Source organism: Crassostrea angulata, chromosome 8, assembly GCF_025612915.1.
Source record: "Crassostrea angulata isolate pt1a10 chromosome 8, ASM2561291v2, whole genome shotgun sequence".
NCBI classification, from domain to species: domain Eukaryota; kingdom Metazoa; phylum Mollusca; class Bivalvia; order Ostreida; family Ostreidae; genus Magallana; species Magallana angulata.
Window position 1 is genome coordinate 30,208,968 of NC_069118.1, and position 26,407 is coordinate 30,235,374.

At 32.3% G+C, this 26,407-nt stretch overlaps 1 protein-coding gene across 1 annotated transcript in view; it reads right to left on the reverse strand.

Moving 5' to 3' along the window:
* Positions 1 to 24,761, reverse strand: part of LOC128157928 (uncharacterized) — a 75,026-nt gene extending 50,265 nt beyond the window's left edge. Inside the window, exons 1-9 of the mRNA XM_052820600.1 lie at positions 24,632 to 24,761; positions 23,233 to 24,441; positions 22,756 to 22,974; positions 12,419 to 12,538; positions 12,009 to 12,115; positions 11,741 to 11,870; positions 7,655 to 7,802; positions 4,159 to 4,252; positions 1,221 to 1,311 (exon numbers count right to left, since the gene is read on the reverse strand). Of these exons, the coding sequence (XP_052676560.1) occupies positions 1,221 to 1,311; positions 4,159 to 4,252; positions 7,655 to 7,802; positions 11,741 to 11,870; positions 12,009 to 12,115; positions 12,419 to 12,538; positions 22,756 to 22,974; positions 23,233 to 24,297 (1,974 nt within the window). The 5' untranslated portion in view covers positions 24,298 to 24,441; positions 24,632 to 24,761. The remainder of the gene's footprint in view (positions 1 to 1,220; positions 1,312 to 4,158; positions 4,253 to 7,654; positions 7,803 to 11,740; positions 11,871 to 12,008; positions 12,116 to 12,418; positions 12,539 to 22,755; positions 22,975 to 23,232; positions 24,442 to 24,631) is intronic.
* Between the last annotated feature and the right edge of the window lie 1,646 nt (positions 24,762 to 26,407).

Here is a 26,407-nt window from a genome sequence, read left to right on the forward strand (position 1 = left end):
TACTTGTAACGAGATCTAGTTCTTTATATGATTGACCATAGTTATGGCACCAAATGACCCTTGGCCTGATTACACCCAGAACCTACAAAGTTATTGCCCTTTGTGTATGAAGTCATTGTTATTGCTACTCCTCTGAAATCATAAGAGATAGAGACTTTAAACTTTTAATAACGTCTCTAGTTCACTTTGACGCTCCTTCAATCTATTTATACCGAAAGGGTTCAAGACCTCCTTCTATCAGTTATTGTCCCTGAAAGTATTTAAATTTCCATGAAATCACTTTCAACTTTTTTACTATTTGTCATAGAGACTTAAGACCACTTGGGATGGGAGCATCTACCTTGGTCAATCAAAATTACATAAAGGTCAAACGTCAAGGTCATTTGGAAATCTGTTAATTAATGAGTTTTTAGATCTCTTTTGTTTAGGGTGGTAGAGAAAAACTTTTTCATGTATGTAGTAGGACATCTTAAGTCATTTTAAAATATAGCCCCTTGGCTCATACCTTTGAGTAATTACAGAGTTATTGCCCCTTTTGCACGAAATGCTTGTTAACGCTACTCCTCTGAAACCATATGAGATAAAGACATGAAACTTTTACCAATGTCATCTGTAAATTTAGAAGTTTCTTCAATCTATTGATCCTAAAAGGGTCTAACGACCCCTTCTAGCGGCAATTCCCGTTTAAATTTCATTGATTTCACAAACACATAAACAATACATCCCCCCCCACTTTTTTTTGGTGTTTGACCTTTGACCTGTTAGAACTGATGTGTTATAAGTACACTGTATCTGCAACATTTACATCAGATTCATTTATATGTACAATTAGCTCTTTCCCCATTTAATTTTTAGGTTTGACCTTGACCTTTGTGTGGGTGAAATATGATCCAGATAAATGACCAAAATAAAAAGAAAATGCCCTAAGCATGTGATCTTGAATAGACTGACTGATTTATCACCTTAGTGAACCGGCAGAGCAGAGTCTTGATAACATGATGATAAAACTTTTGATGGGAAATGTTTTTTTTAAGAGAAAAGAATCATTGGTCATAGCATGATGAAAACAAATTGTTCAAACCAAAATTATCACTTATCCCAAATATTTTGGCATATATTGTATATTTGAAATTTTTTCAAAGATATACCTCCAATTTGAAGGCAATTTCACAATGATAATAAGTGTCTGGAAAAAGTTATTTTAAAAATTATTTACTTACGTTAAGGCAACTACCCCTGGCTGTTTTACAGAGAGCCTCTTCTGTACACCAGTAACAATCTGTTCTTTCTTGCTCAATGCATTTTCCACAACTAAAAAGTTGAAACAATGATTTATGTAGTGCTGAAATTCAGATCATCAATACTTGTATAATGATCAAAGATGGGTCAGTTTTTGATTTGCACCACTGCAGTCCTCAACTACAAGTTAGTCATTTTTAGAGCTGTATTTTAGTACAAATTTCCTCTGTTTTGCTAAAAGTCCAACTTTGTGTGAACCTAATTCCATAACATAGTGTAAATATTGAATGGTTTGTCAATAATAATTCATTTCATTCATACTTTTAGTGTTTAGAACAAATTTTATTCATGATATTGAACTTTATAGCAATCCGAAATTGAGAACTCAAACAATGAATAAACATTGTCCTTAATACTTTCATTTTCGATAAACCAGCCTGAAATAGCAAACATGAGAATAAGGTGGTGGACACGCTTTAGTGGATCCACATTTGTGGGATTTTAACCATGACAGATTGGTAGTATAACTCATACATTGATTTGTGAACCATATGAACAAACTGTGTTAACGTCTATATGAATAAATGATGCATGCATAGAACGGAGAAGTTGAATTTTGGGACGGGTGTAATTTGACAGCCTTTATATGAAATTCTTATTTGCGACAGTGATAACAAATTTGTAGTGAAATTTGACCTAAAGATCAGAATTTAGAAAAGAGATTCGATGCACTATACACCCTGAAATTAAAAAAAAGGTGTTTTCTTCCAGTCGCTGCAACAAATGGAATGAAGCCTATGTACATGTGTATGTACAACATATCAAGCAAATTTAACGTATCTATACTTCTACATTAATATAATAGACTCGAATTTCTGGGCTTTAATGCCGAGAAATCGGAAGAGTACTGTCTTTTGATTATTTTATATATTTTAAACATCATTGGTACTTGAAAATCACCAATTTGTTTTTTTTCTCAATCAAGCTTCGCTAATTAATAATCAACACAATTTTCATTAAAAAATCCGGAAATCGTCACGAGTTTTTTGATTTTACAATATTGCGTATGCGCATTACATTCACGCTAAATCAATGAAGATGATCTTTAGTTTATATTTCCATAATATCACATTTGCATAGATGAACTCCGAAACGATAATACAAATACGTGTAAATTTTCATTGAAAATTTGCTATCTAATCTGTTCATCAAAGAAAATACGGGAGATAACTCCAACTCAGTGCATATAATATGAAAAATCCCGAGAGTTTCGAATGTTAACATGTTGTGTAAATTTGAAGCGAGGAAAAAAAAAGTTGGTGAAAAAGTGTTATATTCTTCTTTAATATGAGTTAAATTTTTAGATGAAAGGTATTTACAGCCTTAAAATGATATAAATAATTTGGCTGTTGTTTTCAATGCAGCTCCATTAATTTTCTCCAAAATTGTTTCGCAGCGATTCTGCAATTTTTTGCTACATTACCGGTATAATGGGAGGAATTTTAACTGTGGTGAAGGCTTGTCCCGAGACACAATAATATTATTCTATTTAGCAGAGTGTAGTGAAAACAATAGCTTTATTGTAGGCGTAAAGCTTGGTTTTGTAAATCTCAACAATACGGTGTGTCGATATATTTATTTCGTAAATGTCCGATATCATATGCAATGTCAACCCGTGCACGCACGAGTCAAAGTCTGGTCATATTAATAAGTATATGAGTTAATTCCATTGCTTGCCCAGGATATCATCTATTATGTAATAAACAAAGTCCATTTATAGGAATTTATAGTATCAATTCTAAAGACAAAAAGTTGACATGGACCTTGAATTGCAAACAACATAAAAAAAACCAAGATGATAATAAAAGAATAGAAAAGTTGTGAGACCTGTTTATAGAATTTCAGAATGGAAAATGGATATAAAATTTGTTTTCATTCATAATTCTATGTCATTAAAGAAATCTTTGATCTTTTTCCACTTACCGGTACATTCTTTTCAACTGTGTCAAAAAAATCATAACAGTTACCGTAATGTCTTGTGTATAATACGCACTCTTGTATAATACTCACCCCCAAAGTTGACCCAAAATGGCGAAAATATCATTTGACACTTCGTAAAGAGTTTCTTATACAACATCGGAGAAGTTGAAGATCATCATACGTAGAGAAGAACGGCAACCAAGCTTAGTGCTTAAAAGTATTAATGTTTGCAGATATGAACCAAAACAACATCAAAAGAAACTAGTGGGTATTGTTTTTTTTTTTTTTTTTACAAAAAAAACATATGTCTCCCCTTCTCCCCAAGGATTGTAATATGTGGCAAATTTAACAATTGAAAAAGAATGATGTCAGCTTTATGTTACCCAGATAAAATTTTATTATCTTTTTCTTAATTTGACCTTGAGTAAAACATAGTCAAGGTCATATATAAATCAATAGTACACCTAAGTGTATTATAATTGTTCTTTGTTTAAAGTTTGAAGTCCTTCTGTCAACGTATATTCAGGAGTTGAACAATGAAGTTTTTTTCTAATTTGACCTTATAATAAAATTTTTAGGTCAAGGCAACAAACACTGACCACGCGCATTGTCAACAGGTGGCTGCGTACGTAATGGCGAATACACTGGTGATATTTAAACTTGTTTGATGCAAGAAATAGTGTAAAGAGAGGATAAATATTTCAATACATGGAAACTAAGAAAAATGTATTTCTGATGCAGTAAATTCAGTATACTTTCATACAACTTGCATAACACGACAGTCACTACTCCCGTTGTATCAAGAATATCGGCTTGAAAAATGGGGTAAAATTTTTGTCCTATGTACAACAGGCACCCCCACTTTTGATCAAATTTTCGCTGAAAAAGTACATGTTATACACGTGACATTACGGTATCTACAAAAGACTCCAGTCATACCTGGGAAATCTGAGACATCTGTAGAACAGTATTTTTCTTTCTGCTATGACATTGCCATTCAGCAAGATCTGAAGTGGAATATCTCCCTCTTTGTCTAGAATATGAAGTATTGAAAAAAATGTACATGGTAAACTTTCTGATGTTTTATACTTATAATAGAAATTACAAAGAACAAGGTGATATTTTGCCCTGTTTTAAAGTTAATTTTAAAAGTATCACAAACAATTGAAATATAACGTATATTTACACAAGAGTATTCATAAATTAAGAATCTATAAATAGTTACATGATTAGACTCTCACAGGGTAGATTGTGACGTCATTAACCATGCATTTTCGCGTAATTTTCATAAAACTGAGCAGAAGACATCAGTTCCCTAGAAATTTTTTGATTAGCAAAATATGTATGCAGCTGTCGACCACAATGGAACTTACATTATAACGTTATCATTAGATATTACATGAAATTAATTAATTTTGTTGTAGGCGACGGCTGCAGACACATTTTCTTTTCAAAAAACTATGAAAAAATGTGCCATTTTTCAACATTTTTTACCAAATCTTAGCAATATGCCAAAATATTAAAGTTGTAATTATTTTTTGAAACAAGATAAAAGTGCATAACTTGGTACTTTTTATAAACACATGTTCAAGATGGTATATGTGAATTTTCATGATATTTGAACAACTTTTGGATTTTAGGGCAAATATTGGAAGAAACTGTACCTTGTTCTTACCAATATAAAGAAAAAAAAGCTTTACCAAATTGTTTGGGCTGATAAACTATGTTTATGTGAAATGTAAGCTAAGAGTTGAGTATATATGCTCTAAAAAATGATTTTTGCATTGTCTGATATGATCTTGACCCTTAAACTTCATTCAAGGTCACTGCACACCCTTTGACTATAGGTACTCTTGTGAGTAAAGTGAAAGCAATATTGGACCAAGGGTAGAGAAGATATTCTCCAGACAAGAGATCTCGGATGGACAGATGGACAGAAGGGTGGAAGGATGGACATATAGACTAATCATTATAGAGTGTTCGCAGAGCAGGGTCCCACTGGCACTGTACAAGTTATTGGCCAAAATCAAAGTCTTCTTTTCATATTTTCTTATTTCTGGGTATTTTTAGATAAAAATTGACATACTTTAAATGACAAACTCCTTATTCATCTACCTGTTAGATTAAATTATTATTTATTACCAAAAAACATCTTGTTTTTGTGCTTTTAATGTGGTAAAATCCCTGTACATGTTGATTTTATTCTCTGTAAAATGAAATTTAAATAATGCCCCTTGTGGGTTCAGACTAAATGTTGTTGGGGTTATGATACATGAACAGAACTTACAAAATTTTTCGTTTGTTATAATACCGTAAAACATAAATTCGTAAACTATTCAGTATATTATTGTGCAATCAGGCGTTTAACTGAGCTATGAATCTCTCAGAATTTAGTGAATTCCTTTTGTTTAAATACAAGTTGATTGTATTGATATTATAAGTCAAATCAAAGAAGAGATATAAAAACGTATCACAAACATAGAGGTTATATCCTTTTTCAAACTTAATTATCATGTCACATCCCCTACTGATGTAAGTGCAAAGATGTAAATTTATAGCAGTAAACAATGATTGTTTAAGCTCATGTATAAAACATATTCAAGAAAGTTTTCAAGAAAACTTACTTTTCTTTATTTGAAACAGATGACAGAATTAAAAAATCTCTGATAGTCACGTGCTATAATCCTGAACTCTCAGTTTAGCTAATAATAACAGGTACAGTTATAGTAATGATTTCAACATAAAGTGCAGCAATAGGAGTCAAGTGAAGTCGTACTCAAACCGACTCGTACCCAAACAGACTAATAATCCATTGGTCTGGTGGTAAACAACGATACTAAAAAAAAGGTAATTTGTTAAGGTTAGGTTTTGATATTATAACAATAATTAAGAAATGATGAGATAAATAAATGCAAATAGCGAAAGAGGTCCTTATATCAACATTTAATAGGAAATATCTGTGTACATGCCATCTTTTCTTAAAAAAACCCCAATTAATTGGATTTTCAAATTTATAAATTCTTCTCATCTTTGAAGGCAGGCATAATTTTATAATTGAAGCCATTTTGTACTTAACAATTTGATTACAGGTCTGTTTGGGTACATATCAGTTTGGGTACATGTCAGTTTGGGGACATGTCAGTTTGGTTACGAATTGACTGTAATTCCAGCCATGTATTTTGAACTTTGTATTTTGTAAAATAAAAAAAAAAATTGTAAACTTTCCGATTCCTAAAATGTAATTTTCCCTGCATGCAATGGCTTATGGTTAAAGAGTTCATGATACAAGATATTAACATGCAATGGCTTTCGCTAAAGGTGTTCAGGATACAAATTCATGATTCATGAAGTTCAAAGTACTGAAGTACTGACGTTAGTTGATTTTATTGATTATCATTCATTTTAAAATCAACGATATGTAATTTCACATGACAAGTACTTTCTTAGCTGTGTTTGAAGAACTACAAACATTTTTGTTCGAAAATGAATTCTCAGGCTTTTTCAGCAAGAATTCCGAGCTACAGGCGGAAAACCAAATGATTCAAATAATGTATGTTGTGTAAGGCCATCAAACTCTACAATGGCATGTATCAGTATCAGTAATCAAAATACTTCTGCAAAAGAATATCCAGGCAATTTTTTAACAAACAAAAAATAATATTCAAAGAATAGTTTACTCCAGTACTGGTTCTATTTTGAGATTGGATAGTCTGCCCTTGATTCCAAACGCTAGCTACTGCTGTAGAAATGGCGCTTAAATTTGGTAATCAGTCTTATAGAACTCTGTTGTATGAATACATACAACGAGAAAAAAAAATAAAAAAAATTGTTTGTGCCATAAAAATATTTTCAAGGTATCAATAATATCAAAATAAGTTTTATTAAAAACAATGCTTCTGAATACATTACATTGAGAGCAATGATTATTTTCAAGTACTGAATCTTGATAATTTGTGTTTAGGTGCAAACACTGTTTTACTTTCGGTTTACTGGAGCAACTTCATAGGAGGGTTGATTAAAATCAACTTCCAATAAAAATATCTACATAAACTTTACAATTAACAAATTGTATAACATTACAATTACTGTTTGATATAAAAAATATTCATCAGTGAATCAAAGAGGTCGAAGAGCCTGAACATTGCAATTGATAATTGATCAATGGCACTACAGTAAAACTTGTTTAGTACGAACACGGATATAGCGAATTCTCGGATATAGCGAATTCTTTTTTTAGTCCCTGGTAAAATTCTTAAGAAATCTTTGCATAATATTACAGTTATAACGAATTTGATTATAATAAATATACAGATATAGCGAACTGATTTTAAAGTCCAAGAGGTTTGCTACCAGCAATTATTAGTAGATAATAATTACTTACATTTATAGAAAGTTAAGAATCTTAAGTTACTGTATTGAATTGCTGATACATTACCTGATATCCTTTCTGTTTTGTCCGGTATTTTACACTGAATCTGACCAGGTGCAATATCTTTTGGTATCGATCTATTACCAAGTCTGCATGTCATGTTTTCATTAGTTTCCAGTGGTGGCACAAAAGTCACAGACAATGTTACTGGCTTCTGCATTAAAAGATATCATTTATTAGAATGACTAAACATCAGTTTATAATGCAATTCTAGTTAAATATAGCATGAAATTAGCTAAACAAATAATTATTCATCTTTAACGTAAAACATAACTGTACATGCCTCAAAATATGACACACATTAACATCATTTTTTGAAATAATGGGTTTTATTTTCTGCTTTTATTACGTGTAATAGAAAATTAAATTACAAAGGGATGAAGTTAATTTCTACAAATGCTATACATGAAAGCAAAATATCCGGAAGCATTAGTTTACGGATGATTTTTATTTGGGAACAGATTTATCATACGTTATTATGTCTCATTTATCTGGGATTCCGCATTCCGGATGTGGACGGCCGGTTTTTACCACAAAACACAGTTCTACTATCAATTTTGTTTCATTTAAGCGGACGGTAAAATTTCAATACTACAGAAATGTTATGTCTGTCAATTGAGTTTTACACCTTTTCAGGTGTTAGACCCTCATGAGTAGCTTGTATAAACACTCTAACTCTCAAACTACTGACAGTGCTTATCCTCAGACAAGATTAGTTACGCTTCACTGTACACGGCTGGGGTATCTTTACCTGTAAACGGATTATGTTTTGTGTTGCTTTAAAAACAAAAATCAGTATATTTCCTTATAAAATAGGTAGTCATGCGTTTATAATACAATAACTCATTATGGTTACAAAAATCGAAGAAATTTAAAGTTCAAAAATGAATTATTTTCTTTCTGCTTTAAACAGTTTTTGAACAATTTTCCCAAGTTCATAATTTGAATATATCAACAGTGTGTCCCTTATAATAATAATAATAAAACATACTTATCTTAATTTCAATTCCCGTTTGAAACAAAATTTCCTATGGTATTGTTGTTTGCAAACAAATCCACAACACGTGCATTTCTTGATTAAGCAAATTTATACTTATGCAATGAGTTGTCAATAACCAGAGAGGCAAAGTTGGGTTTTCTGTACACAATTTAGTTGCATAAATGGAATAAAAATCTTGTAATACGTTTAATACTTTAAGGAACTTATTTCTTATGTGCATTTAAAAGGCGGTGTAGAGCATGCATTTTTGGACGATTGCCAATCCAGACGATCGCTAGAAGGCTGTCGAGCATTAGCTCGACGCCTTAAAAACTGGAAAGTTTTACATATATATATTGGTCGTCAATCAAATCAAATAAGTTATCTTGTCTCATGAATGCTTTGTTGGATTAAGCTAGAAGTAGACAAGAAAACAAAATGAAAGCATGTAAACCCATCGTAAGTGCATGTAGATCTTGCAATTTTCCAGCAAGTAACAAATAACTTTATTAATGATTGAAAAATAAATTTTAAAAATAAATCATCAACTTGTAACATTTTTGATGTTTGTTTATTCGATTCATAAAATGCATTTCATATTTATCATTGTATATTACATGTTTTTAGTAACAACTGGAAGCATTGTTCATCATTATTACATGTCTAAAATGTATTTAATCTGTTGTATATCATTGTTTTACATTGACATTCATCCCATGTTTATCGTATATTTTGTACTTTCATATTCTCATGCTTCCGGTGGCGGGAACGTATGTGTAGCTTTTACCTGGAATAAGTTGACCAAATGGGTTGCTTGACGTCATATGTAAACGTGAGCATTTTGGACAATGAGTTAAGTTTAGTTTTCGAGTAAGTTAGTTGAGTTTTTTAGAGGTTTAGAAGTCTGATTATTTAGAAGTCGTTACCAGACAGTGTTTTACAAAGTCGTAACCAGATGAGCCCAATATGACAAGGTAATTGAATTTGTGTATTTTAAGTTTACTATAATTGAACTTTATTTGAATTTCGGGGAATTTATTATAAAATCCAGCAAGTGACGTTGCGTAACTGGTTATTTATTGTTTTCTTGATTTATAAATTAAAATTTAATATCATCGGAATATAATTATAAAACCTTTACTATCTTGTTGTTGATTTCTTTCAAAATAACCGCTACCAGGTTTACCAAGCTACCAGAATTTAATTATAAAAGACCCGATCGAATTTATCCTATCTTATACGAACTCATTTAGGCAAAAAAGTTACATAATGTACATGTAAATAAGCACCTATCACACGAGTTTAGCTAAATTCAGTTATTATTATAATTATAGGCTGATTAATATTTTTCCTCATGAAATAATGATATAAAGTCATGTTTCTTACTAGTAATTGTATTAAAAAGATGATTTTAACAACTTTAATTTGTTGCTACTCTGTATGAAAGGCAAAGAAAACAGTATTAACACTCATTATAATCAAATACTTTATCATTTGTGAGCACAATAGACACATATCATATTATACATAATGCCTTCGGCATCGGGCTACAAACACTCCAGGGCTTTCCTGTCACCTTGGGGCAAATATTCTGGTATGTCATCCGAGAAGACATGTAATATATGTTTTATAACATTTTTAAAAATAAAAATCTGTTAAAGAATATAACTAACATGTGTATTTTTAATTATTAATGCATCTTCATATCTTACAAATCAATTTTCTTCTAAAATGTCGATCGATGCTTTCAAACAGAACATAACTATTCAAATTAAACAATTAAAGTAAGTTTCTCTGAATAGGAGACATTGTCATGACATTTTTATTTTTAAGGAACTGTTTACGTTTGCTTAGCTAAATTTCGAACCCGACGATATTAATATGCAGAATTATTGCACGCAAGGGTGATTTAACAGTTTCGGGAGGGCAGTATCACCATTTCCTGTGAAATATAACTTTTTCCGGGAGGGCAATATAACTATTTCCGATGTTATTCAGCAATTTTCGGGACATAGTAATAAAATTATCTCATTTGTGACATAACGAAAAAACTTATTCAACAATGTTATATATCGGGATGCTTCACCTATCCGGACGATTTGACATGGGTACAAAAGCATCTGGATAACTGAGACTTCACTGCACCCACCCCCATCATCCAATGCCTGCCCTTAAAGAGTATTCCAATATGTTTCCTTATATGAACTTAAAGAATAGCGAAAATGTTCATTTCTGTGTTAACATTTTAATGATGTCATAATGATTAACGAACGCGCTTTTCGTTGTATGGTTGCATTATTGTGAACATAAAAACATGGTTATGTTCATATCTCTAAACAATTTGCTTACTCAAACATACATTTAGGTAATAAACAGCAATGTTTGAAAGTTCAAAGGGATATGAACCTGGTTGGTATGTGATCAAATCTTCTTAGGAGCCCTTCGGGCTTCAAAGGATTTGATCACGTGACCAACCAAGTTCATATCGCAGTGAACTTTTAAACATGCTGTTTATTAGTCCCCTACCGGTTTCAACGGAGGGGACTATAGCTTTCCTCTGCGTCCGTCAGTCCATCTGTCTGTCCTTCCGTCCATCTGTCCATCCATCTGTCTGTCCCACTTCAGTTTTCCACACTTTTTTTCTTTATGCGTTTGAGGAATAATATGAAATTTGCTGAACAGCTTAAAAATGTCAAACTACAGATCAAGTTTACTCTTTTGTAGCGTCTGGTTGACATATTTTAGAGAAAATAATTTTTTTTATATATTCCAATTTTTTAATGTTCGGGTTCGTTATCGGGCTCGGTGTGTATCAAATAAAAGAGGAAAGTTTGTTGTCAGTAATAATATTGTGCATTACTTGGACCATTTCTTTTATTGTTTCTATCAAACAAATAAGTTCTGTAAAATAGTGTCAAGCATTGTGCTTTAAATTTAATCGACAGATTTTTTGTATTATTACAATCGGGCTCGTTATCGGGTTGGTCTGTTGAGACGGTAAGAAATGATATTCTGCATAACAGTGCATTGTTTTCACAAATTTCTACACACCGGTAGGGGACGTGTATTGCTCATGCAACACTCTTAGAATGCTTGTTTCTTAATGTTCATACCGTGGTATCATCCAGTTTGTAAGCATATCCTGAGGGATAATCCTTAAACTCCAGACTCAGACATTTGTTTTTCACAGATGGAAGCCAGTAATCAGTTGTTATACTTGCACATTCCATTTTTAAGGTACATCTACATAAAACAAAACCACCAAGTCATGAAACTAATTCACATATTATTACAATACTCTAAATTGGCAAGATCAATCTACTGTATGCAGGACTATTTTTCATTCCTTCCCCCCAAAATCTTGATAGTACATGTATATACCTATTGCTGGTCACACACCACCCACAGTTGGTATCTCTGACATCCAAACATTGCTGACAGTTGTCTGAGTACTCTCCACATTGGGTCTCCTGAAGCAACCTAACAATCTGAAAACAGAGATACAATATATTGAATTGACTTTTTAATATCAATTAAAATCTGGTCTTGAATTTATTTAAAACTGTAAAGTACAAAAGATGATAACTAAAGAAGAAAAAGGTTAAATGTTACCATTCCAATTTTACCATGCCAAATAAGTAAACAAAGTTTGATAAATATCCATGCAAAGGTTTTCTTTGAATCTTGCTTCCAAGCTGAAGAAGACACACATACATACACACACATGAACAGCAGCGATGCTATATCCCCTTCGCAACAAGTTGCACGAGGGGATAATCAAATATCCATACCTTGTTTTGAGACATGAAGAATGTCTCTCCATTTACATTTCTAACAGCTCTGATCTCAGCCTTGTCCACTTTGATTTTTCGAAGCTCAGTCGACTCTTTTTTCACTAGGTCATAAAAAACCTGCAAAGCAAGCAGTTTGGTGGATCAAAAAGCTCACCAACACACTGTAGCACTACTCTGATCATATCATATGTCTAGCTTTAGAGAACAAATACTGACTATATCCTGACCCAGATTACCATTACTTTGACGAAAAACACACAGTACAGGAAACGCGGATCCCGTATTACCCACACCCCGTCACGGTAAAAACACAACAAGGTAATCAGCCAGGTGAGAAAGGTGTATTGCGTTCATATTACAGTAAATTCATCATGTACCTGTCCCCGCCACGTACGGTAAAATTATCAATGGAAAAGTATCGTATACAAGCGGGAGTTATCTCCCCAAATGACATCGTAAAATGCAGGTTTATCTATATTCAATGACGATATTAAACCAGATTTCAATCACAAAACTTATTGCCTTTTTTAATATATTTTTATTTATTTTATAGCTATAAATTATTAAAGCATTTAATACTTATATATATTGCAGTAATTGCAAATAAACACAAAATGTTTGTAAAACACTTATGTCCCCCTCCCTTTGAAATATATGTGAAGAAAATGAATGAAAACTTCAAATAACTGAAACATCTGCAAAGAATATGAACGGAAACTGCAAAAAATTGGAATTTTTCTACTCCCAATGGACATAACTCTGTCAAAAATTGCTCAACTGTACCCAATATCAAATTTTACGTAGATGCTATTATGAAAAACCTGTATACCAAATTTCATTTCAATATGTGCATTCTCTGTGAAGAAAATGGACAGAAACTGCAAATAACTGGAATTTGTCTAAGTCCAAGGGGCAATACTCTGTTGAAAATTGCTGGATTGTACCCATTATCGAACTTGACCTAGATATTATCATGATAAACCTGTATACCAAATTTCATTGCAATATGTTTATCCTCTGCAAAGAAAATGAATGGAAACTGCAAATAATTGGAATTTTTCTACCTCCAATGGGCATAACTCTGTTGAAAATTGCTTGATTGTACCCAATATAAACTTGACCTTGATAATATCATGATAAACATGTATACCAAATTTCATTTCAATATGTTCATCCTCTGCGAAGAAAATGAGCAGAAACTGTTGGTGGACTGACCGACTAACCGACAGACAGACAGGCTGCAGCAACGCAATATGCCCTTCCTTATTCGAAGGAGGGCATAAATATTTGCAAGTCTTTATTCCATAATCATAATTTAAACAAGAGGCCAATGGGTCACATCGCTCACCTGAACAATAATAGGCATAGTAAAATCTGCTTTATGGAGTTATAACAAATTAAATATCCTAAAATTGTGTATGATAGATCCTGTATAAAGACAATTTCCCTGCATATTCTTATGTTTATCATCGTGCCTCTCTGTGACAGGATGCTTTTACGGTCATATCCCAAATTACGCATTGCAGTTCTTGAGAAGATGATCAGACTTAAGCAAATGTTTATATAATTATGGATTATAAACCTACATCAAACTTTGAACCCCTTGTGAGGCCCAAGAATTGTCCTGGGTCCAGAGTCTAAACAATTCTTTAAAGAATCAACAATTTGTTAAAATGCTTGCATATAAGTAAAACCATATATTATAGTTTGTGAATAATTTAAATGCTTTCCCTTGTAAAATTGGACCCCCCTTGTGGCCAAATCCTACTCCTGAAAAATATTACTTAAACAAATTTTAATCTACACTATCTGAACTGACTAAAGTTAAAACTCTTCTAGACATATTGTGTTTTAGGAAATTATTTTTAAAGATTTTTCCCTATATTTTCCTATGTAAAAATTTGTCAACCCCTCCCCCCATTGTGGCCCCATCCTACCCCTGGGGATCATGATTTGAATAACCTTGAATCTACACTACATGAGGATGCTTCAACATGAGTAATAGCCTTTTTGGCCAAACAGTTTCATAGAAGAAGATTTTTTTCAGATTTTTCCTTATATATATTCCTATGGAATCATACGAAACCCCCTACATCCCCTCCCCCCTTTGTTGCCCCATCCTACCCCTAGGCATCATGATTTGAACAAACTTAAATCTACCCTACCTGAGGATGCTTCCACATGGGTAACAGCTTTTCTGCCCAATCGATTTCTGAGAATAATATTTTCACAGATTTTTCTCTATATATTCCTATGTACAGTTCAACACCCCATTGTGGCCCCATCCTTTCCCTGGGAATCGAGATTTGAATAAACTTGAATCTTCACTACCTGAGGATGCTTCCACACACGTTTCAACTTTTCTAGCCAAATGGTTTTTAAGAAGATTTTTGAAAAATACCAACATATTTTTAATGATTTTTAATTATCTCCCCTTGAAAGAGGGCATTTCCCTATACTGTATTCCTAATTAAAAGCAAGGAATTTATATCCGCGGAAAATCGCGAGAAGCACCCATCGCGGATTTTAAAACCATTTTTTTCTGAGAGTTGAGAACTTTAAGGAATATGGATAAAGGATCCGCGTTCGCAATTTTATATTCTCGCGATTTGATACAAAACAGAGGGATCGCGGAATTAAGTACTCGCATAATATACGGAATTTACAGTATTTAAACAAACTAAAATTTCCTATACCTTAGGATGCTTTGTGCCAAGTTTGGTTAAAATCGGCCAAATGGTTTGGAGAAGCAGTCGAAAATATAAAAGTTTATAGACAGACAGAAGCTAGACAAAAAGTGATCAGAAAAGCTCACTTGAGCTTTCCGCTCAGGTGAGCTAAAAAGATCATTAAAAAAATCATGTATTGATTTTAATTGCTATGAATTTTGTCTCAGCAGGATGGTTGTGTTCTCTTAGCAATTAATTGGTCTGCCTTCATCTGTTTTTTTGTAGTTGAAGTCCATGAATGTCAACTAATGTTAAGCAGGACTTTGCTGACACATCAAAGTGATTAAAAATAGGGCTTCTAATAATTAGCACCTCGGTATTCTTTTTTTTTTTTTTATAAATTCAACATGTATGAGAGATTAAGAAGTACAATTTTTTTCCTTTGATTTTTTAATGATTTCATACATTTCCTACTCTAAACATGTTTTCTTTCTCAAAGCGCGAGACAGTACTAGTCCTTGACAAGCACAAGCTACACGGTGAACCATTACCATACGATTAACGGCATTATGATATGAAAAAAATTCCTTTCCCTCTTAAAATACTAAAAGATATCGATATCATTCATTTGTACGTGTTGAATATGAAGCTACTAAACATATTTAGCATTCATTGCAAATCACGTTTTTGTACCCCCCTCCCCCCCTAAGTGTTATAACTGTCAAGTTCAAGTTCATTTATTTCACTCATAATTATATATTATTATACTTTCATGTTAAATACTGTAAATTCCTTATATTACGCGAGTACTTAATTCCGCGACCCCGCTGGTTTGTATCAAATCGCGAGAATATAAAATCGCGAACGTGGAACTTTGCTATTTATTTCTTATAGTTCTCAACTCTCAGAAAATAATGGCGAGATTTTAAAATCCGCGAAGGGTGCTGCTCGCGATTTTACGCGAAAATAAACTCCTCGCGTTTAATTAGGAATATACAGTACTGAAATCTGATTGGTTTAGATGCAGTTGGTAATCTGTTTTATTACTTAATCAAATGGATTTTGTTGTTTAAGTACAAATTAAATAATTGCGTCTATTTTTAACTGCTGGTCAATAGACTGCGATCTACATTGTATTAGACCGCCGGTCTCGATCTATTAGACCGCCGGTCAACAGACTGCGATCTATTGGACCGCCGGTCAATAGACTTCAATCTATTGAAGCGCCGGTCAATAGACTGCAATCTATTGGACCGGTGTAAGGAAGAATTTTGACCCGGGTTGAAAATTGACCCGGGGGTCATTTTTCCACGTTGAATAATGGGATGAGAGGTGTTGAATAGAGTACCTAATCCGTTGAAAATTGACCCGCATCATGGAAGTTTGATCATGAAACCGGTTCAAAATTCAACAGCAAAGAAGCACAAAATAAAGAATCAATATTATAACTTGAGTTAATTTAATTAAAAATTATCAGTTTATACATATTTATTCTTTATATTTATATGTTCCAAGGGGGTGGGGGGCGAGGGGGGGGGGTTGTAAAAATGAAACTTTATAAATCAATATTTTTAAATTGACATATTATCCCTTTAAATAACTTTTTTATTCATAATAAATTCTTCGCGTATAATTGCTGTTTTGAGTGATATCTATATATTTCTTTAAAAAATACATGTTTTTTAAGAATATTTGTATATGTCACAGGATTAATTATTTTAGTTAATTAGTATTCATATTTGCGTTCACTTATTTCAACATTTCATGCTTTCATTTCCCATTGTTCATTTGTTTACTCTCACACCGCTTCATTCATTCATACAATCATTCATAGTATGATAGTAGTGCGAGAGGTCATGTGGTTACGTTTGGCGGGTGGATCAGTGAATGAATGGGTGTGTTAGACTGGTTTTTCGGGTTTAAGTGAGTGAGTGCGCATGTCCGTTTGCATTATCGAATTTTTAGCACGAACTTTGATTTAATATCACGACGCCACCCAAGACAGACGGTTGAATTTTTAAGCTTCATAGCTTGTCAACCCGACTATTATCTTAGTTCATATTGCTGTTATACTTGGTGAGTTATTTTAATCAAATATGTGTAATTTAAATATCATTTAACTAAAGATAAATTTAATGAGTGAATGTAGAGAATGAGAGTGTTTAAGTAATATTTTATTGTATATGATTATAGATCACCTAGCTGTACTTGAGGAAACCATTTATTCGATATACAAATACAACAATAAATATTCAGCGTCATTTCCACAGAAGGCCTTGGAGTTCTTAATTGTTCCCAAATGTCGCCCAGAATATTATATATCAGCTACCCTTTGACATATACATAATTACACGTTAAAATATTCAATGCAGTTAAACTCCATTTTTTAAATTCGCTGGAGAAGTTGTCGTGAGGAAAACTTGTTTTCAAATTAACTATAATTATATTTTTGAATATTTTGATTTACCATTAATAACTTGTAAGTAAAGCTATCAAATTCTTCTTTTAATCCAATGGCATGTCTCAATTTACTTTTCGGAGTAAGTGTTATGTAACATTACATATATTATTTACCTTCTGTCAGGGTGGCTAAAATCTATGTCTTTTATGTTTTGTCATCTATTACTCTTGTAAGTAATTGATCTGTTCGGTAAATTGTGTAGGTGAAAAAGTTAATGAACAAGGATTTTATTAGATTGCTCAAAGCTAGCTATCCTTTGTGTTCGGATTAAGTACAGTCCGAGTTTCTATCACCTCTAATGTGTTGTCAAATTGTTACGTAATAAATTATCCATCATCATGCGCGCTTCGTATGAACACATGTGCGCTGGTGACTTTTACACCCCTAAACAAATGAATAATTTAAAGAAAGAATTTCATTGCTTAATTCTCACAAAATCGCATTTTCGGCAAACTGGGTACGCGTTCCCTTGTCGGTCATTTTTCCATATTGAATAAAACCGCACGGACGTTAAGCCTTATTAATCTTCATTTTTCATCTTTATTCAGGTAAATATGACTATATTTACTTTATTTTATATTGGAATTATTATTGGTATATTATACTACTCATGTTTTTATCATGTTGAATAGATAGCTTTATAAATAGATATATAAACTTTATAATAATTTTTCTATGCATAAAGAATGTTAGGCTTAATTATTTTGAGTTGTAAATTGCTTTTAAATATTCTTTGTAAGTGCCTAAGATAACATTGGATTGATCATAATTTGCACTTTTATTAATTTAACTATGTATGTATGTTATTTAGGTCTTATGATTTTAATTTGTTTAAAATTGCTCATATGATGTAGCGTAGCGGTTACGCAGGCAAAAATTTGTGTAGTTAGATGATTAGTAGAAATTAGAATCGGGCTCGACATTTTTAAAATATATTTTCCTTGTTTACAACGACTGTCACTCTACAGACTGTTATGGTCAATTGAATTACATACGTAATGTTAACATTGTCTGAAACGCAAGTAAGTTATTGATTGATCGTGTTTGTTAATCGGAAATGTTAAAGTATTTTAGAAATTGTCGATCGTGCGCGATTTGCGTGATAACTCATGTGCGCCAAATTACGATTCTTTGAGTAGATCACGCCCGATCTAAATAAGGTTGTTTGCATTATTTTAATATTCGATGTCTGTGTTCTTTTTATATTTTCAATGTCTCTTTTATAATTTTGAATTAAAATTAATAATTGTAAGCATAAACCTTAATTCAAGCTATTTCTTTTAATTTTTGGTTTGGTATTGAATATTATTTTGAAGCTTATTTGAATTTATGAATTTTTCACATTGTATAAATTACTGTTAGGGACATTGTTTGTGAGGGCCTTGAGCCACATCTAGTTTCATTTTTTTTTTATGTTTTATAACACACTTGTCCATATTGAATAAAACCGCACGGACGTTAAACCTTATTAATCTTCATTTTTCATCTTTATTCAGGACTTCTCCTTATCATTTGATAAGAAGCGCCATTGGCCAAAAAAAATTAATTCAATTTAAACGTGTTTTTTTGAACGGAGTGTTCAAATTATTGAATGGATTGGATAAGAGTCATAGCTTATGTAAACCCTTTCAAACATACAAAGTCAAGAAGAAATTATCTATAGTCATAAGAATATAGTATTACAAGTTTACAGAATATTATTGATATTATATGCATATAAGACAGGGGATACTTGAATATTAAATAATTATCTGAATATTTATCATATATGATTGTACGACATATTGTTGGTAGACATGTTGACTCACACCTACATTAACAAACCTATCACCTTCATTTATACCTGCAGGGATACAAATATAAGAATGACATTTTCATGATCCAGCCCATTTGAAATGAACAGTAAATAAAAGGGGACTATATATTTAGTAAATATACATGTATAATACTTAAATAGGTTTAAACCGTGTAACCTAGGAGAATCAAAAACGCTTTGGAGCTCTAATATAAATATAAACATGGGAAACAATTTTACAATTGTATCTATATGAAAAATCAGAACTACCATAAAGTATATAGTTCATATAAAAAGGTATACTAATGTCAATAAGTTGTTTAAAAAGTTCGTCTCTTTGTTGAGTATATCTTGGATATCCAGGGGGAAAAATCACAATTCCTTCAGATGCAGACCTACACTATAAACATCGACTCCCATCAGTTTAAAAGAATCCTTAAAGTAAGCTTTACTAGCTTTATTCCGTAATTGACGTAAAATAATATTTCCTATTGCCTTAACTGAAATTTTTGTAAGCTTTAGATATATTTAGTTTTTTAAGTTTTGACTTAAAGAAAGATAAAGTTGATGAAATTTCTTTCCTGCATGAAGATTATTCCATAATTTACATGTAGACGGAGCAAAGCTATTGTAATAAGTATATAGTGGTAGATAGTAAAAAAGCTCATTCCACCTAAGATTATATGTATGTTCTGTTAGAAAATATGATTGAATTCAATCTAACATATCTTGTAGTGCTTAACCATTTATAATCTTGGAGAATATGATTAGTTTATGTTTATCCCTTCGAGATTGTAAGGTCTCCAAATTAAGCTCACAATATAAAATGATTTTAGAAGAATTAACTCTGATCCCTTTCACTGTCCTGGTTCATGTTTAAGCAAATCGGATTTTCCTTGATACAGCTGCTCCAAACAACATCACCATATTCCAGTCTAGGTCTGATAAAAGCCGAATTTTAACAAGTGTTTATCTATCAATTGTATGCTTGAGTAATCTTTATATATTCAACTTTTTGCAAGCCTTTTCATGTATACCATTAATATAATTAGATCAACCATCCTCCGACTGTATATTTAGATGCAAACCTACTTTTTTAAAAAATTGATAACATTTTTGCTGTATGCTATATGTTTTTAATTTTGAGGAAATATATTACGTCAGTTGCCTGTGTTTCTAATTTACTAGTAATTAATGGAAATGAAAACTCAATGATAGTTCTAAATAAATTGCATTTTTTAAAAAGAACTATGACTCTGCATATGCAGAAAATTGGATGGTGCTTCAATAAAGTTAATCCGACAAGTTTATGAAAAATTATTGTTAAGTATATATGTATAATACAGTATACATAAAAAAAAGATTAAAATATGACAACCATTCAGTTATTTTTTTTGTCAGGGATGCTGACTTCTTTAAATTAAGCATAGGTATCTGTCATTATATCCTTTTGTCTTGATATAAATATATATACCCTTTACCCAAATAAAACAGTATAGAGGTTATATTTTCAATTATTAGAAAATACAACGACATGTGCTTGTCGAATAGAGCTCTGTTGAATTGCCTTAAAAGTGACAATAACGGGCAATACATTTGTTAGATATATTTATCAGAGATTATGACAAGTTGAAACTTAAAATTCTGTCACATGAGGGAATGAAAACCATGTCATCTATGTCAAAAAGTATTCTAGCCCTACTCGCCTGTTCAAATTCCGAAGCAAACGATTAATTTCTTAGCTTTATTTACATAGTATAGTAATTATAAATGGATATCATATTTTCAGTCTCAAAATTAAATGATTAATTGGACCTATCAGCCTTAAAGAAATTAGCCCGTCCGCATATGTATCGGACAGTATGAACATTTTAAAACTAAAACTTTCAAATATGTGCATGATTGTACATTTAAACTGTGTAGAGTAAGTTCCAGTTCAGATCAAAACTCTGAGGTTGGGGTCAATTCTCAACAGAATCAATTTTCAACGTGTCGATGTCTTCAGAGTTTAGAAAAATCTTTCTCATACCGTTGAAAAATGACCCCGGGTATAAATTTCACGATTTTGGTCTCAATTTTCAACGTTGAAAAATGACCCCCCGGGTCAATATTCAACGTTGAAAAATGACCTCCGGGTCAATTTTCAACCCGGGTCAATATTCTTCGTTACACCGGCAACGTATTTCAGAACGCGTGTATTAATGTTACATCCTGTCGATAGTTCTCAGGGAATATATATAGTATATTCCTTTACATAGACGCTGTTCTTAGTACTTGGTGAAACCAAATTCAATGTTATCAAAATTGAGTATCAAATAATCAACAGTGTTAAAGCCTCATATAAGGTAATAGACTATTTAAAATCTAATGGGTTGAAGACTCCCCCTTCTTTGTGTAAACTAATATTAAATTGAGATGAAATGCATGCAACAGGTTTGGTGCAGGTAAAAGATGAAAAAAAAATCTTGATATATTGCATAATGGCACGAAAACCATCTGCAATATGCAAATTGTAAACCACGAGAACTAAAAAAGGAATTAGGTAATAAAACAATTATTTAATGCTTGAACAGTCAATAGGGAACAATAGACAATATTCAATAGGGAACAGCTCAGTATGATATATTGCCCTCAGCCGTTAGCCTCGGGTAATAGATCATACTGAGCTGTTCCCTACACCTCGGGAAAAATATTCTGGTCTATGGACTGCTCAAGCATTAAATAATTGTATACTATTACCCTCAGCGTTAGCTACACACTTGGCAACGGGTAACACAACGAATTGTTACATGCGCGAAAATTATGAGCGTACGGTTCGCCGTAATATTCGCCTCATTTCTATATAAAATCACTAAAATTTTCTTTAAAATTAAGACATTCAGTATAATAAATTAAATAGTGCCTGTTTGGGAGGGTTACCGTTGAAATTAACCCTTTTTGGTTTGAAAAATTCACTGGAATGAAAATACCGTAGATATCTTGGGGAGATTTAAAACAGAAAAATCCAACGTCTTTTTCAATTTGAATAGAAACTAAAAGAGAATTCAGGTAGAATTCATGGACTATTTTCATTCCAGTTAATTAATGTAGTTTGAATGTAATTTATGGAATCGAAATATTTCGCAAAAAGTTGGAGAAATGGGTAGCAACTTTTTTATGAAGACTTTAAATAGCAATAAATTGAATTTAACTCGTTCGTGGCTGTCTTTTTTCTCGACAAATTGAGCCTTATCAATACCCATGTTGTTATTATTCCAAAACGACAAGGAATGGTTTTTGGAGAAAAATATTGCTCTCCCAAACTTCAAGAAAATTTCTAGCACAATTATAAAAGTTTATAGCATTTGGAACAGACTGTTGTGCTGTAAAATCTGATAAAAACTATCACCTAACATATTTCAAGTCTTACCTGTATAACATATCCATCAACCGTTCCAATATAGAGAGTTGTCAAGTTGTTGATAGCTGAACTTCCAACGACTGTGCCTCGATGAGATTGGGTTGAGTACACTGCATTACCTTGTAGTGGCAGAAGTCCCACAATAATACCAAACTGGGGTATTTGGTTTGTTACATTATTACAATAATCTCCCTTGTGAAAAGCATCATAGAAATCAGCTGAAACTGACTGAAAAAAAACGTGAAAAAGTGTTGAAAAAAACCTTAATATCCTCTAGAGTTCTTACTAAATTTGCATACCGGTACATCCCTGTATGAACCTATAATAAATTTTTTTCATACATGAAGCCCATGTGCAGGGGTCGAAAAAATTGAAACCAATAAAATGTAATTAATGGTAAATCTACAAGTTTTACCATACAATATTAAATCATGCACATTTTTATTTGCTTAAAAATCTTCTTCTACATTTTATCATAGTACTTACCTCATTCTTAGTGATACAGACTTTTAGTTTTACATCATTAGCGAATATCATATCTTCTTCTGAAAGATCATTTTTCGGACACATATATCTGTGTTCTCTTGACTTTAGAAATGCCTGGTAAATCTCATTTTCTTCAAAAACACACATTGCAGACAAAATGGGTTTTGAATTTGAAAAAAGACCCACTAAATATCTCTTTCCTGATATGGTAATAAACATTCCATGCTTGACATGAGTCAAGTTTGTCCCCCCTGCATTACAAGATATAGGAATGTCCTCATACACTCTCTTTGGGTTTTCACTATCTATGGACTTGCAGATCTTAACAAGCTTTGATTGTGAATTCTGATTCACCAGAAGGAAAACAAAATTGTCATTTTCAATCACCACTCTATAGTCCATTTCATCATTCCTTGGTGTTTTCAATATCATATCAAATATTTTCCCAAATGTTGAAGAACCTATAGTCATAGCTGACAGTTCTGGTAAAGCTGAAAATATGGCAGCTTCCTCCAAATTGTTAGTACTAAGTGGTAAAGTTGTGTACTGTTTCGCAAACAAGACAATATCTTGAAACATTCCAGGGGAATTTTTGTCAGTAATATTTAAAAAGATTCCCAAGGCGGAGGCCTGCTTATCTGAAACTAAACGGACATGTAGGGAAGTAAATGTAGTATTTAAAGACTCTTTATCACGTCTCATACATAGTCCACCTCTTAGTGTACCACAGGTAATCAAACTATCAGGAGTCACAACCATCACTGTATTGTAGTCAACTCCACAGTACTCCTCATATTCAGATGTTAAGCAGTTGGCCTCTGGACCAGTTATTTTAGCCACCTTCTTAATCAGTTTGGTGCCATCCATACTTAACCTGTACAGAACATTCCTGCCGCTCACAAAAACATTCCTACTTTGGTGATCAAACTCGATGTTCAGTAGAGGAAAGTTTCCTAGAGGATTTTCAAACTGAGTCTCTAGCTTCACACTGATTTGGCCTTCAGTTAAAATGGTTAAACAGAACCATAGTGTACAGATGATTTGGATTATCACAGAAGCTTCCATGTCTGGTTGTTTATCGATGGTTTGGATCCAGCACCCTTAAATAGATGGATTCTTCCTCATTTGTACCTAGAGTCCTTAAGACATTCTCTGCTTACATACGGCATCCAATTTGTTTTTCTCAGTTTGCACAGTCATTTGCACATTCTACAAGAAAAAATTAAATAATTTTAATTTATTCATGGACATGTATAAACACATGCATGTTGCAGATGAGAATCAAGTTCATCCTTTTAACTTGTTATCTGATTGGTCCAGAAAGTCATATGTGACAATAAGTATATCTTTTGGGGAATAAATAACAAACTCAAATAAACTTGATGTCAATAAAACTTACCTATTTATGTCATATGATACAAATAAAATGCCTTTAAAACTTCTCGCAAATACTTTCGAGAATACAAGTGTTGTTAGAGTAGCCGTTTTCTTAGTTATAATATACCGGTATATATAAGTACCGTTAGTCTATGCTACTAACAACCAAGCTGCACTCGAATACACAATGACATTTTTAACTTCCTGTTGATGTCTATATAGAGAGCTACTGTCCACTTTCTTGGGGGTTCTTTTCCCCTTTTCTTTCAGAAATTATATGAAGTATGACAATTTAATTATAAAGATACAGGATACTTCTTAACACTTACATTTATATAAACAAAACAAATCTAATATATCTTGTTAGTGTTACCGTAATATTACGATTAGTTATTAAACGAAATGCTTGGCTAAGTGGTTCCTTGGAGAACTACTAACTACTAAAAGAGTTCAAGCCACCGATCCACCGGCAAATTCTTCAATATATTAATTAAGATTTGATCTCAACTTGTATATTTATTCGATAATTGTTCATATTATGGGCAAGTACATTTGCAAGAATTTTAAAAAATGCATGGATACTATCAATATATTTCTTTTAATTTTATTTCATTTATAAAGTTTAAAGAAAAACATTTTTATGATAGAAAAAAAACTTAGAGACTGAGGGTCAGAGAACCTTGAAAGACGGTAGGTATACAACAAAATTTTCTATGAACCAAACGTTTTCTTAGCAATTTTAAAGAAAAAATAATGGAGCATATAATACATGTATTTCCGAACGTCCCCCTTTTTCACGACCCATCACATATTTTAAACTGACAGTGTGACTTCCGTTACCATCACAAGCATATAAATGTGATACTCTCACTGAAATATACATGCTCTTTTTTCTGTAAACAACGAGACTCAGTAAGAGATATAATGACACTCGTACAATCTTAAGTGGTGCAGCTGTGTTATGTAACTGCATGCAGTTTCATGAGTATCAAGTGCCTATGTAGTTTGCATAAATGCATTCACAGATTATATATATTTAGTTAATAAAATATTAAAATCATTATAACCACAATGAGTTAACAATTAAAATAGCACCCCCTCCCACCCATTGAACCCACCCTCTTTTTCCCTGAACACCTTCAGCCTACCTTAAAAAACACACACAACAGAAACAACCCAGAAACTTATTAAAGACACTTCAAACACGTGGAAATCAGAAAATTAACTTCTGAAATCCCCTCAAATCTACCAAGCATTATCTTAATGTATCAGGACCCAGGTGTAGAGTTCTGATGATAAAATAGTAAATCAATTTAAACCATATAAATGCCATTAAGACAGAGACAGACATTTGACACAATTGAATACATAGACCAGTGTTTTTTCTCTGGGTGATTTTTCCCCCCAAGGTCAATCCTTCCATTTAAAACTGTTTTTTACGAACTTAAATTTTTTCATACATGCTTCATAATCAGCTGTTTAAAAAACGGAAAACTGAAATACAGGCAAGATCCATTAAGAGGCACCTAGTTTTTAAATACCAAAACCAAATTCTTCTTCTTTAATTAATTTCCATCTCCATTCTTCAAGGCAGCACTCAAAATAATAGATGGACCCACCTATGGTCTGGGTCCCAACAAATTCTTAGATCTAAGCTAGTGCTTTGTTAATGATTTGCCTTGGTAAAGTAATTTTTAAGTCAGTCACAAATATCCAGTGTGACTGAAATCTTCTAAACTTACTAATAGTGACTATATATAAATTCATGCACTGGCTGAAAGCTCCAAATGATAAGTAA